General features: G+C 38.2%; 2 protein-coding genes across 5 annotated transcripts in view; one reads left to right on the top strand and one right to left on the bottom strand.

The window, feature by feature from the left end:
- Window positions 1-10,725, top strand: part of LOC107842734 (SEC23-interacting protein) — a gene marked incomplete in the record, with an annotated part of 16,312 nt that extends 5,587 nt beyond the window's left edge. Inside the window, 3 exon segments of the mRNA XM_047396878.1 lie at window positions 4,036-4,107; window positions 4,195-4,257; window positions 10,388-10,725. Of these exon segments, the coding sequence (XP_047252834.1) occupies window positions 4,036-4,107; window positions 4,195-4,257; window positions 10,388-10,432 (180 nt within the window).
- Window positions 10,726-11,028: 303 nt separating this feature from the next.
- Window positions 11,029-13,590, bottom strand: LOC107842733 (GPI transamidase component PIG-S). Of its 4 annotated transcripts, none has more exons than XM_047396879.1 (6): window positions 13,284-13,590; window positions 12,800-12,881; window positions 12,683-12,730; window positions 12,322-12,394; window positions 12,108-12,211; window positions 11,029-11,454 (listed from the first exon to the last, which is right to left on the bottom strand). In XM_047396879.1, the coding sequence occupies exons 1-6, from the start codon at window positions 13,430-13,432 to the stop codon at window positions 11,344-11,346; spliced, it is 567 nt and encodes a 188-aa protein (XP_047252835.1). In that variant the 5' UTR covers window positions 13,433-13,590; the 3' UTR covers window positions 11,029-11,343. The 4 variants fall into 4 exon arrangements, with proteins under 4 accessions (XP_047252835.1, XP_047252836.1, XP_047252837.1 ...); XM_047396880.1 differs by lacking the exon at window positions 11,029-11,454 and adding an exon at window positions 11,750-11,951 and having other exon boundaries at window positions 13,284-13,576; XM_047396881.1 differs by lacking the exon at window positions 11,029-11,454 and adding an exon at window positions 11,750-11,955 and having other exon boundaries at window positions 13,284-13,574.

Genomic DNA, 13,590 nt, shown 5'->3' with positions numbered 1-13,590 from the left:
GGTGATAAGTCAAAAGTGGTGGCACTGCAGATGGAGATGGAGATGGAGAAGTAACCGTAGATTCCTTAAAGATCGGTGTGGGTAAGACTGGAGGTATGGGTAAAACTTTAGAGATATCAAGATGATCAGAAGATGTATAGTAAGGTTGAGATTCAAAGAATGTGACATCGGCAGATATAAGGTAGCGAGCCAGATCAGATGAATAGCATCGATACTCTTTTTGAACTCGAGAGTAACCAAGGAAGACACATTTGAGAGCACGAGGGGGCTAATTTATCTTTTCCTGGGGCTAAGTTATGAACAAAATATGTGCTCTCAAAAGCAGTCCTTATCAGTTTTCTTACAGATATATTCACCAAGTCCCTCACCGATCCTCGTATCAATTACATCCATAACAAGATTGGTACATACGTCTTCTATGTATCAGCTTGAGGGAGAGTGTTAGAATATGAGTAGGAATAGTAATAGCATATAGAATCCTACTTGGAAAGGGATTGTACTGTAGTGTCCTATTAGGAAAAGGATTGGATGTAGTATCTATGAATAGGGCCTTAATGTAATAATATAGTTACAACAATTCAATAATATTTCTCTTATATTTCTCTCATGTTAGAATATGAGTAGGAATAAGAATAGCATATAGAATCCTACTTGAAAAGGTATTGTAATGTAGTGTCCTATTAGGAAAAGGATCGGAATGTAGTGTCTATAAATAGGGCCTCAATGTAATAATATAGTTACAACAATTAAATAATATTTTTCTCCTATGTTTCTCTCATGGTGTTAGAGTCAGTCCCGTTCTAATTCTTTGTTCACCAATGTTGGGCCCCTATATTATATTGTTCACGCTCCAGTTAACAAGGTCTGGGCATGCGGCGGAGTGTTAACAGTCCCACATCGGAAGAAGGATGGGTACTTGGTCTCCTTATATGGACTTGAGCGATACTACCCTCATGAGCTAGCTTTTGAGGTTGAGCTAGGCCCAAGATCCATTCTTTACATGAATGATGTATCCGACTTCTTCGTATTCGATTCTTGCCTCCTTCGGAATAATTTCCCCCCACTCTTCTCGAGAATCCTTGCCATCTCAGGTGATCTCTAAGTTCTGTCTCCTCCTCCGTCCTTATCCAGCCACCACAAAATCCCCCCGCCGCTTTGAAGAACTTGTTTGACCATAATTGTAGTGGTAAACCAACCAATCTGGTCCATGTCTGTTTAAAGGCTGCTCTTGATTGGATTGCACCTATAGTTGGTGTCCACCATTACAGTTGCACTTTTTGTTTCTTCCAGAACCAACTTCCTCTGAGTACATGTTCTGCAGCTTTCATGGAGGCAAACTTGAAAAGGAAACAGTTATTTCCCATTTCATAGATATTCAGTCCATGGGCTTGGTTCCGGTCTGCGCTAGCCCATGTGCGAATCTCCGATAGAGTCGGTTTCTAAGAGCCTACAAGGACCTGGCCGTAAATGCTCCTGCTCAGAGGGTCATTTTGGAATGAATTGGGGTCTGCCTCGATGTGGATGATTTCTCCTTCCTGGCGATCCCTCTGGAAAGTCGTTACTTCTCTTGACAGTTCTGCGTAAGGGATCTCCTTATCGGTCAGAGTAGTGGATCTATTAATCAATTTTGAAGCCTTGTAATAAATGTAATTTTCTATTTTAACAGCCAAATCCCACTAACCACCATTAAATGTTATTTCAGGTACAATCAAGACTGCTCTGTTTCTTCCTTGTACACTGAAGATGCTTATATATTCCCCTTATTATATTGCACAAAATAGTTCCGTAGATAGTAACTGTCGTTTCCATCTGCTTACTATGTTGCCTTTAACCTTTGAAGCTTCGTTGAGAGATTGGCATATCCATTCCATTGACTTTTGGCTAAAGCTTGACCTGCTCATCATGTTTCTTCCGCGTTCAGTCCAACCGTACCAAATTCCTCGTTTGCGAAGGGATTCACCCTTCACAAAATAAATAATCTCGCTTCCCATGGTTTAAAGAAAAAATGATTTAAATGAAAGAAAGTTGGTAGTTGGCATGTAAGGTATTGACTTGAAAGGGAAGAAGAAATTTTCCGGTGGTTCTACCCTCCTAGAAAGTAGGAGAGAGAACTATCTAGGTATTTGTGCCTGAGAGGATTTTAGAACCACCACCATTTACATATATATTATGAAGGGAGAGAAATAAAGTGTTTGGTAGGAATTTTGGGCTATGTATAACCTAATACATGTACTCCCCTTGTTTCAAAAAGAATGACTTAGTTTGACTTGGCACGGAGTTTAAGAAAATAAAGAAGACTTTTGAATCTTGTGGTTTTAAATTAAAGACATGTCAAATGTACCAAAATGCCCATCAATCTTGTGGTCTTAAACATGCTACGTGGAAAGTTAAAATTAAATAGTTGCTTAAAAAGAGAAGGGGTCATTCTTTTTTAAACGGACTAGAAAGTGAAGTAGGTCATTCTTTTTGAAAAAGAGGGAGTATTAGTTATACTTCCTATTTGGTATTACAGGGTGTATAACTAATACCTTCCCATCCATGGTATTAGTAATACTAGGGTCTTAAGACATGGGATAAATGTTGGTGAACACCGGATAAAAATTAAGCTTAGCGTAACTAATCCCAACACTACTAGTTCCAACATTATAAAAACACCGTATCGAGTATTATTCTTATTACACTATCAAACGACCCCCAAGTGTGTTATTCAAATTAATGAATAGTTTTGTCATACTACATTTTTAATTTCTATTCACAATTTCTAATACTTCCTCCGTCCCATTTTACGTGTCATCATTTCCTTTTTAGTCCGTCCCAAAAGGAATGTCATGTTTCCTTATTTGGTAAATATTTAAAAACACAATTACACTTTTACCTTTATTGGGCCCACTTAATTAAAAAAAAAGATAGCAACACATTTTTTGATAAAGGACAGTTTGGTAAATATTATCAAGTCTTCCCTTATTTCTTAAACTCCGTGCCCGGTCAAATGGCGACACATTAAATGGGACGGAGGGAGTATATCATTTTGTCAAGTAGATTCACTTTTTCTAGAAAAGTGGTGTCCTGGCCAGTTCACGGAGCCTACACTATTTCGCTAGATACCTGCTACTTCCCCTGGTGCAGTTTACCAATTAAATCTCCCCACCAAAGCTTTGGCATATGGGAAGGAATCACTAAAAGTATTGGTCTACTAAAAGTATTGGTCTTTGATGGGATCTGGAACCCGGTTTCCGGTTGGTTTTCATCGACTTTATTGCCGGCGACCTCGAGGCCACACCCTTTGGTGCTTTGCCTGTTTGTTAATTATGTTATTATGTCATGCTGCCCTCATTAGGTGCGCATCTTTGTGCGCGACTTTGGTCTATATTTAAGTGTTTTCTAAACGATGAAGTGCTCAACTTACATTGCACTTACCTTCAAGGTTTAGGTCTCCTCAGTTACTCAGTTCCGCTTTTAACAATATCGTGGCATGCACCGCTTATCTGAACACATGTCGAACGTTTATCTTTGTCTCCTTTGTGAATTTCATGGTGCAGTCAAATCTGACACCTTTCATGCTCGCATTCGACACCTCCACTTCTGTCTGTGCTGGTTTACAGTAGAAACAGGAATTAAACTACAACTGTTATTGTTATTTATACAACTTCATATAGATCCTATGTTTTCTTTCTGGTCTTACCATGCAACAACACACTTTCATATGTTTTGCAGCATTTTCATTATTACCTTATTTCTCTTTAATGACATCATGTGTGGTGAGCTTATTACATTTGATCTGCACATCCCTTATTTCTTTAGCTGCTTTAATTTTTCATGTGCAATTAGACCCTCTGCTTTGCATTTCTTACTACTGTGTAATTGGTGGTTGTGGCTATCAGTGTTCATTTTACTTTGTCTCAGGAATCTGGTTTTTTACCTTGATGTTATCAGCTATCACATAATAAACAAAAACGGTTGAAAACTACTCAAGTATGCTCGTGTGCTATTCCATGTGCTATTACAGAGTACTTAAGTTTTGTAAGTTTGGTGCAGGCAGAATCAGTGGATAATTTTCTACAGTCATTGGGTCTTGAGAAGTATGCAATTACATTTCAAGCTGAAGAGGTAAGTAAATCCCTGCTGCTTTTTCCTTTTTAATTTAGTTTGAAGTGCTGTAGAAATTCATCTTCTCCTTGTGCTGTTTTTTTGCAGGTTGATATGGCTGCTCTTGTGCACATGACAGATGAAGATCTTAAAGCTATGGGAATACCAATGGTATGGGAATACAATATCATAGTTTTGTATGGGAATTCATTTGAAGATTGCAAGTTGTGACTTCCTGTTTTTCATTTTCTTGTAATTTTTTGGTTATGGATGGGAAGAGAAATCATATTGAAGAAGTTCAATTCAGTAGGCATTGTTTTTGAAGAAGAGAGATCTTTCGATAAATGATTCTGGGGAAGCTTCCTTTTTCTTTTTTTTTTTGGGTGGGGGGGGGGGGGGGGGTAACTAACTGAACTTTATTAATTACCAAGTAAATCAATACATAACTACAGCCCGGATAGAACTCATCCTGCTGTCTCAAAACTCCTATCAAATAAAACTTGTACCAGGTGATTTTCCTGCTGAACCTCAAGAACTAAAACACTAAACAACTGATTAAAACACAAAAGAATCTAACAAACTCTTCACATCAGGAGTAGCTCGTACACAACAAGCAAAAGCAATATCTTTAGCAAGCTTCTCCTCTGGTCTTTGTACCCCTTCAAACCTCCTCTGATTTCTCTCAAACCACAGGCCATGAATGGTCTCAGTGTATAGCATCTTAAACAATCTAGCTTGTAGGGATTTGCCCTTAACTTTTGATAAGCACCATGTCATGTGTTGATCCCAGGTTGCAGCAGTATAGTCAGTCCTCCTCAACCGTTGTAGTAATTTATTCCATAAGTCCATAGCTAAGGCACATTGAGAGAATAAGTGCTCTCTTGTATCTAATCCAGTTGGACAAAATACTCAACCTGCATCAATATCTAGCCCCCAAGGCAACAGTCTTTCACCAGTGAGTAATCTATTATGAAAGTGCAACCAGAGAGTAAACACAACTTTTGTTCTTGCTGCATTGTTATACATGAAGTATTTCCAAGAAACTCTCTGTCTATATTCAAGCAAGCTCAGGTCTACTCTTCTAGTAACTCTTTTACCCTGCAACAAACTAGGAGAAACATGTAAAGAGATGTCTTCTTGCTTCCAAATTCCTTGTAACATCCAACTAGCCTGTGTAGGCTTAGGTAGTATCTCCAGTGGTTGATTCTTGATGTAGTAAATGTGAACCCACCTAATCCATAGTTTATCTTTTTTTGGGCTAGGTTCCAGTAGCTTGTAGCTAAAGCAGCTTTGTTCCAGTCTCAGGTTGATTAAGTTAACCTCCAACACATTTTGGTGAACAGAGTTTATCCCAGACAATCAATGACCTTTTGGATATAGTATTACTACCAGACCATATGTTACTCCTACAATGGGCCTTTACTGCCTTCATTGCAGCTGCAGGGATCTGAAAAAGTTGGGACCAGTAGGATTGAATGCCAAACAACACAGTTTGAACTAACTATACTCTCCCAGCATAAGACAATTGTTTAGCAGTCCAAGAAGAGATTCCATCCACCATTTTATCAATTAAAGGTTTCCATTGAACAAGTGTAAGTTTCTTTGATGCCAGAGGGACCCCCCAAATACCTGAAAGGTAATTCTCCATGACCAAAGCCTAACTGATTTCTGATGATCAGATTCACCCCTTCCATATATATTGAGCTCTTATCCAGGTTTTCCTGAAGTCTAGAAGCAGACGAGTACTTGTTAAAACAGTGCAACAGGTGTAGGGTAGATTCAGGATCACCTCTAGCAAACAACAGTAAATCATTTGCAAAACTAAGATGAGAGATTCTCAGTTTTGCACACTTTAGATGATACTTAAAACTCTTTTAAGTTTCTCAGGCATCTACTCAAGTATTCCATGCTATTGCAAATAAGAAAGGAGAAATGGGATCTCCTTGCCTTAGGCCTTTAGCAGCATCAAAGGGCTCTATTGGTTCTCCATTAACCACCACAGAATAATTAACGGTTTTCACACATTCCATGATCCATTTAGTGAATATATCAGGGAAGCTTATTCCATCCATCACCTGTTTTAAAAAGATCCATTCAACTGAATCATATGCTTTCTTCAAATCTACCTTGATCATACATCTAGGAGATAGATGCTTTCTATTATAACCTTTGATTAGTTCATGATCCAGAATTATGTTATCAACAATCTTCCTTCCTGGTATAAACCAGCTTGTGCATCACAGATGACAGTAGGCATTAGCTTTTGCAATCTTTTAGCCTAAACTTTGGATATAATCTTGTATAGTACAGTACTACATGCAATTGGTCTGAACTCTTTGATTGTTATTGGATTAGGTGTCTTAGGAACCAACGTAATGGCTGCACAATTAGTTGCTCTATAAATCTTTGCATAAGAGAAAAAGTCCTTGACTACCTGAAAATGACCCCTTTAATAATTGGCCATGCTTTCTTGAAGAAATGGGCATTATACCCATCCACACCAGGTGCTTTCTCATACCCAATAGCCCATAAACCATCCTGTATTTCTTGTTCAGTAACCTCTTCAATGAGCTGCAATTTCTGTGCCTGGAATAACTGAGGTCCATTCTGCATCACATTCATTGTCTACAGCTGGTAGAGTGCTAGCAGTGGACCCATGAGATCTTTGTAGAACATGAGTACTTCTTTCTTGATGTCTTTAGGAGTTGTTAACTTAGCCCCATCGAGTGCAGTGAGTTCACATATTTGTTTCCTTTGGCTTCTTTTCTTCACTACAACTAGTATTTGCATCTCCTAATTGTACCCACTTAACCCTAGATTTTTGTCTCATGACACTCTCCTCAATGAGGGACCATTTCTCCAACTGCTGTATAGTATCCTTCTCTTGATCAAATAAATTGATCTGAGTAAGTAGTTTGAAGAGTAGCTTGAATAAGTTAGAGATCACTTCTGGCCTTGATAAATCTTCTGTGCAACACCTTTGTATTCTTCAGTTTTCAAGGACTTTAGTAGAGGTCTGAGAGCTTTGAGTTTAGCCCAAATTACTTTCATAGCTCTACCTTCATATCTCTTCTTCCATACACCTTCTACTAGAGCAAGACAACCAGGATGAGTAGACCAAATATTAAAAAATTTGAAAGGGATTCTTGGAGACCTGATAGTCTGATGAATAATAAGAAGCATGGGTGAATGATCAGAAATAGCAGGCAACTCATACTCGGTGTGTAGAGGTGTCCCACTGCAACATCCACAAATCATTGCCAAAAGTTCTATCTAGTCTACTGCATATTCTATTTAGTCCATGTTGTTTGTTACACCAAGTGTAAAATTCTCCTTTCCATGTCAGTTCATTAAGCATCAGAGTCTGTGTACAGTCATTAAAACTCTCTAACTTCAGCATTTGTTACAGGACTACCAAATAATCTATCTTGAGGGCTCACTAGCATTAAAATCGTAAGACACCACCCAAGGAGTAGTAATACCTCTAGATAGTGTTGCCATATCTTCCCATAAAAATTTCCTCTGTGCAGCATTGTTGAAACCATTCACCAATGTAAAAACACACTCAAAATGATTAGCTCTACTAGTGATTTTGCAGTGAGTACATTGTGCTTGCTGCATTAGTACCTCCACCTTATATTATCAGGATCCCCCATTAGCCAGATAGTTATGTGCATATGCCCTACTAGGAGCCAGTTGTGTCATTATCATATTAGCTTGACTCTTTAACTCTAGTTTCTACGAGGCCAAGAAGTTTAACATGCTTTTGTTTCATATAAATCTTCATCTCCTTCTGATTGTACTGCTTGTTAACACCTCTTATGTTCCACACTAACCAAGTCATATTGATTTCGAGGTGGAGCCCCCATCTCCCAAGGGGCTTACATCACTGTTCCTCATACTTCCACCTTAACCTTACTGCTGCATGACTCTCTTCCCTGTTGTTTTGGAACCTAGAGCAGGAAATTCCACAGGGCATCCCAAGCTAGGACTACTACCTTGTGTGCACTGACTGACCAAGATCAGGAGGCATCTCCGCAGTCTTTGCGCGCACAGGATTATTTTTGCTGAGGATTTTATAGCTAGTAGGAGCAATTGGACTCTTGTTTCCACTACTAGGAGATGCACATTTCATCTCAGAACTACTAGCATCACCAACATTAGTAGTAGATAAGTTTTGTTCATTAGTTACTTGAGGCATGATTATCTCAGTAGGCTCCTCCTGTTGTGGTGCTGGTGGGATGTTGGCTTTAAATTTCCATAACTGAGCAAATCAATTGTACTTTTGAGGCTGTTGTTGTTGACCATGATTATCATCATGAGGATGTTGCCTACCTTTTCTCCTCCTTCTAGGTACTTAAAACTGCTTTGGTTCTTCAACCTCCTGTTGCTAACAGATATGACCAATTTTTTGACATTTGCCACAGAATTCAGGTTTCCAATCATACGACACGGTCGAGTGAAATTTGTACCCTCAGTAGCAGTAACAACAATCTCAGTAGGGAGGGGTTTGGTCACATTAGTCTGAATAAGCATTCTAGCAAAGGATATTCTCTTTTGTTTTGCTTTGCATTCATCAACATACAAAGGAGTTCCAATAGCACTAGATATTCTACTTTGCAACTCCAACAACTCTTGGGAAGGTTAGGAAATTTAACCCATAATGGGCTCTTTGTAAGGAATTCTTTGTTTAATTCGAAATCTGGTGTCCAGGGCTTAAGGATTAGAGGTCTCTTGTTCATAGAATAAGGGCCATCATAGAGGACACTCTACATATCATCTTTAGAGAAGAACTTCACCATATAATAGCCATCCTCATAATAGAAAACCTCAGGCTCCTCCACTCTATTCCAATTATACAGCACAAACCTTTTCGACATTATAACCTGAAGTTTCCCCTATAACATATACAATCAACGCACAACTCCATTTTTCAATTTCTGTTCTAAGCTCATTTGGTTCCAGTTGTACAGTTACTGTTCAATTAACAACCATAGGAGGGATGTATTCAAGTGTCATACCATTAACTGAGTTTCTATCCCCGCAAATAAGCTAGTCCATGGTTTATCTTCCATCTCCTCATCACCTCCTCTAGATCTTATAGGTTCTCTATAGCACTGATCGCATCATTGTCCTGTACTAGATCTGGGATCTTAATCTCTGTACCTGGCTGAGCACTGAGATTCAATGATCGAACCACTCCAGCTGGTCTTGTTCCAGTCACCAAAGGGTGAGTATTACCCCTTGTAGTCCCAATTCCATCAGAAAAGTATTGTTCCATTGGTGGCGTTGTTGTAGCATCTCCCAAATGAACTCGATGCAATTGAGCTTCCGATAGCAACAGTAAGTGGCTGAGGTCTCCTCCCGCGGCCCCGACCACGCCCTCTTGCCATGGCACAGGGCACAGATAAAACTGACATGCGTTTATTTTCCTTAATGGAAGTTGGGAAAACAAGTTCTATTAGTGACATTCTATGTTTATTGTAGTCTCCCACCCACCCCACACCCCCAACTCCTACCTCTTGACCATCCTACCTCCGCCACTCCCTGAGAACCCACACGCCCCCAACTCTATAATTTTTTGCTAGATTACATATAAATGCTCTTGAAATAACATTTTTTTTGCTTACTTACCAAACACTAGGATAAAAAATAAGAAACCAACTTGTTTTCCAAGTTTTTAGGAGAATATTTTCCTTCTTACCAACACTCCCTTAATCATATCCTATTGTATCTTAATGACGTGTTGTTGCTATTCGCTTGATATAAAAGTTCATTGTTGTGTAAAGAGAGAAAAGGACATGTTGAACTCCTCGGTTCTCACCATTGCTCAATTAAAAGGATATTTGTGGTACTTGCACATTTATATATATATAAAAAAGGGGCAGCCCGGTGCACTAAAGCTCTCGCTATGTGCCGGGTTCGGGGAAGGACCCCACCACAAGGATGTATTGTACGCAGCCATACCTTGCATTTTTGCCAGAGGCTGTTTCCAAGGCTTGAACCCATGACCTCCTGGTCACATGGCAACAACTTTACCAATTACTCCAAGGCTCCCCTTCGACTTACACATTTATATATAGTTTACATATCCATAGTCCTTTTATTTCTTAAACTCAGTAAACTAATTTTTTCTTTTGGGGTGAGGAGAGGCAGAGGCGCGAAGGGTGTACTATTGTGAAGATTTTGAGGGATCAAGCCAATACTGATAAAGTTGAAGCTGTACTAGTGAAGTGGCATGAATAACAGTTTTTTCTATTACGTGCTGATTGAAAGCTTTGTGCCTTTTTGGTTGTTTCAGGGTCCAAGGAAGAAGATAATATTAGCGCTGGAGACTAGAATCTGATAATTGTGGTTACATCTTCCTTTGGCTTGCTGGGTAATCGTTGATCTGCCATCCAACAAGTCAGCAGGCTTATGTTTTAACTGTACAAGTCTCTTTCTGGGATTTATTTCTTTTTAAGTTTTTTTCTTTTTCTTTTTCAATTTTTGGGCATTATCAAGTCAAGTATGGTTAACGAGGGCTCTCAGAATGTACAACATGGGAACCTTTAATGATGGGCTAGGCCTTAAGGGCATATAATTTAATGGCTTTTTTGGTTGCTTGTCATGTAGACTTGGAAGCCAAATTTTGCTGCTTCATCCCACATCTAGTTCTCTTTACATTTTAGTTTGGCATTACTATTGTCTGTCCTTTTTTCCTGAAGATAAACTGATGTTTTAATAACTGGGAAGTTTGCTTTCCCAACTAAATAAACCTACACCTTCCACTATATTGTCTGTCTCCTGTATTTGATTACTAACTGATCTAGTGTCTTTGACTTTTTGGGTAATTTTCCGGTGGATTTGATGTCTTTTCTGGTAGTAAAAACAAAGTTGATTTTTTCTGCATCATCACTGGGGCAGAGAAAGTTGGTTTTCTTTAGCCAAAGTCACATCTCGTAGGCAAATTTAACCGCGACAATGTATTGCACTAAGCAAATGTACAACGATGCATTACACGCTAGCAACAGAATAAATATACTGGTGAAAGTGTATCTTGTCTAATAATTTTTGTATAAAATCTTCTCGGAATATTGGTACATATCTAAAATCTCAATTATTGGTCGAAAACTTTTTGGGTGCACTGCCACCAAATGTGTTAACTTCAATCAAACCTCACAAGCTTTTCCTACAAAACTGTGTATTATTGTCCGTGGACGCCAGTTTTTGCAATTCCACTCTAAAATAGTTTTTTTATCTGCAACTCTTGACATGCTACTCAAGTTTGACCCTCCATGCGAGGTACTTTCTGTTTTCCACTTTATACCTTTTCCATTCTCTAATGACAGCAAGAAGCACATGCAGCGAAACTGGCAGAAAGAATGGCTGCAAATAAACAAAAATAAACTTTTATTTCCTCCAATCAGATTACTCTCCTTGAAATGAAACAGAAGTGGTATTGAGAAGTGCAAAATGAATCCGATGTAGTACTCAATTATACCGAGGCAAAAAGCAAGTCGATGACAATAACTTAATTATTAGCAGTTAACACACAATTAATGGGGTATCTGGATTCGCTTTTTTTTTAAGTGACATAACCTAAAAGCCAAAAGTTAGTAGCAATCAACTTTTGTACTTCTCTTTTTTGTGACTTTGCTAAACACCTCAAAAAATTAAAAAGTTCTTAGAAGCCAAAAGCACCTTGAAATAAGCCAATCCAAACCCCCTAGTGTTATTTTCTTAGACTTGTACTTTAACAAATTACATGAGGAAATAACCAATTAAATGCTGTGCTGGTCTCTTTGTTGGGTTAACATAGTTTCATAAACAGAAAACAGGCGAACCATCATTTGCTTCACATGCACTTGTGGCACCATCACGTCCTACCTTTGACACAAAAGTGGCAGGGGTATAATTGTTACAACGTACTAAAAACAGATGAACACTCTACAGTACTAAAATCATGTGAATGCCATGAAGCAGATGAACACTGAGTCGAGAAAGTGCGATTAATTGTACTTCAGTGACATGAAGCTTACCGAATATACAGCAAAACAGTGCTCAAATGAGTAGTAGCTCACGGACATCATAGATGGATGATAAAAGGCATCCTCTGCTAAGGCTCTTGCTTTTCTTGAGGAAACTGACAATAAACAAGAACACTTTTCAGAATTTTATAAAGAGAAAGGCAAAAGAAATTACTAGTTGTAACCATGTTGAATTACTAATACCAAGGTGAAGGAAACATAATACCAGCAGAAGCATCAGAATATCCTAAAGACACATTGCCAAAAGATAATTTTGCTGCTTCAAGAGAATACTTTACCTGAAAAATTAGTCAGAATCGTGAGCGCTGACAATTTACCAATATGTAATGATAGGTGATGTAAAAGAGTTTACCAGTATGTTTAACCATGAAATTTCATGACCACGAGTGACATATCTTAATTGGCAAAAAAGGTCCTTTTGATTTTCATGAACTCGGGAGGAAGCTATATAAATAATTAGATTAAAATAAAATATTTTCTAAAGGGTAACAGGAAGTTACATTTAAATTTTAGATATTTACAACTGAAAACTCTGAAGCTACAAAGTCATCGATCAAAACTCTAACCTGTTTTCCAATTTCATCCATGATTATCATCCTGGGAAGTGACTGAACCTGGATGGAGAAAATTGTCAAAACACAAAGTATGAAGTAAGCAGAACGGAGTCACAGATGATGACCCACCAGTCGAGAGAGAGATCCAAGGGTGGTGCCACATTGAAGAAGATTGAAACATGTGTGATGCCTAGACAACACGTCCAACTCCCTACAACAAGAATTTTTAGAATGATCTATGATCAAATACATGCCTACAGAATATCTACATCTAAATTGAAAGAAGTTAAATTGGAAGTGTCCATTGAAATCAAAGAATAGTTTTGCAAACAGATTGTATAAAACAACATAATACCAAGAAAAACGTTCAATCTCTGAATGATTTTAAGAACCAAAATATGAACCAAGGAGATGCTGACACAAATTGAAGAAATATTGGATTTTCAGTGACTTCAGTACACTTTAATCCAATTTTTGATGAAAAGGAAATGATTCTTATCCGATATCATTCTACTTATATCAGTGGTTTAGTTTATTTAAGCAATCATGCAATGTTTTTAAGATGTTTCCTATGCTCCATCTTTGTTCATCCTAAGCAGTATCTTAATCATACCATTCTGCAAAGCCTTTTTCACTGGTTAAAAGTACAGATGTGGCAAATCCACCAACATAAAGGCTCTCAGACTTCAGACCAAATAGTTGGCGCAACTGTCCCATGAATACTTCAGAAATCATCTTCAAGTCCTGTTTCAAAACGTGCATTTCTCAACTTAAGTAGTTAAATACCATCCAAAAGAAACAAAGATATGGACATCACAGATACTTTCTTTATTTCCCTTGCAAAAAGTGAAGATGTCCATTCTTGGCCGTTCAATTAGAGAATATCACGTAGAAGTTGCTGTATATCCTTTTTTTATCCA

Source organism: Capsicum annuum, chromosome 9 (genome assembly GCF_002878395.1).
Source record: "Capsicum annuum cultivar UCD-10X-F1 chromosome 9, UCD10Xv1.1, whole genome shotgun sequence".
NCBI lineage: Eukaryota > Viridiplantae > Streptophyta > Magnoliopsida > Solanales > Solanaceae > Capsicum > Capsicum annuum.
This window is presented reverse-complemented; position numbering and strand designations above follow the sequence as displayed.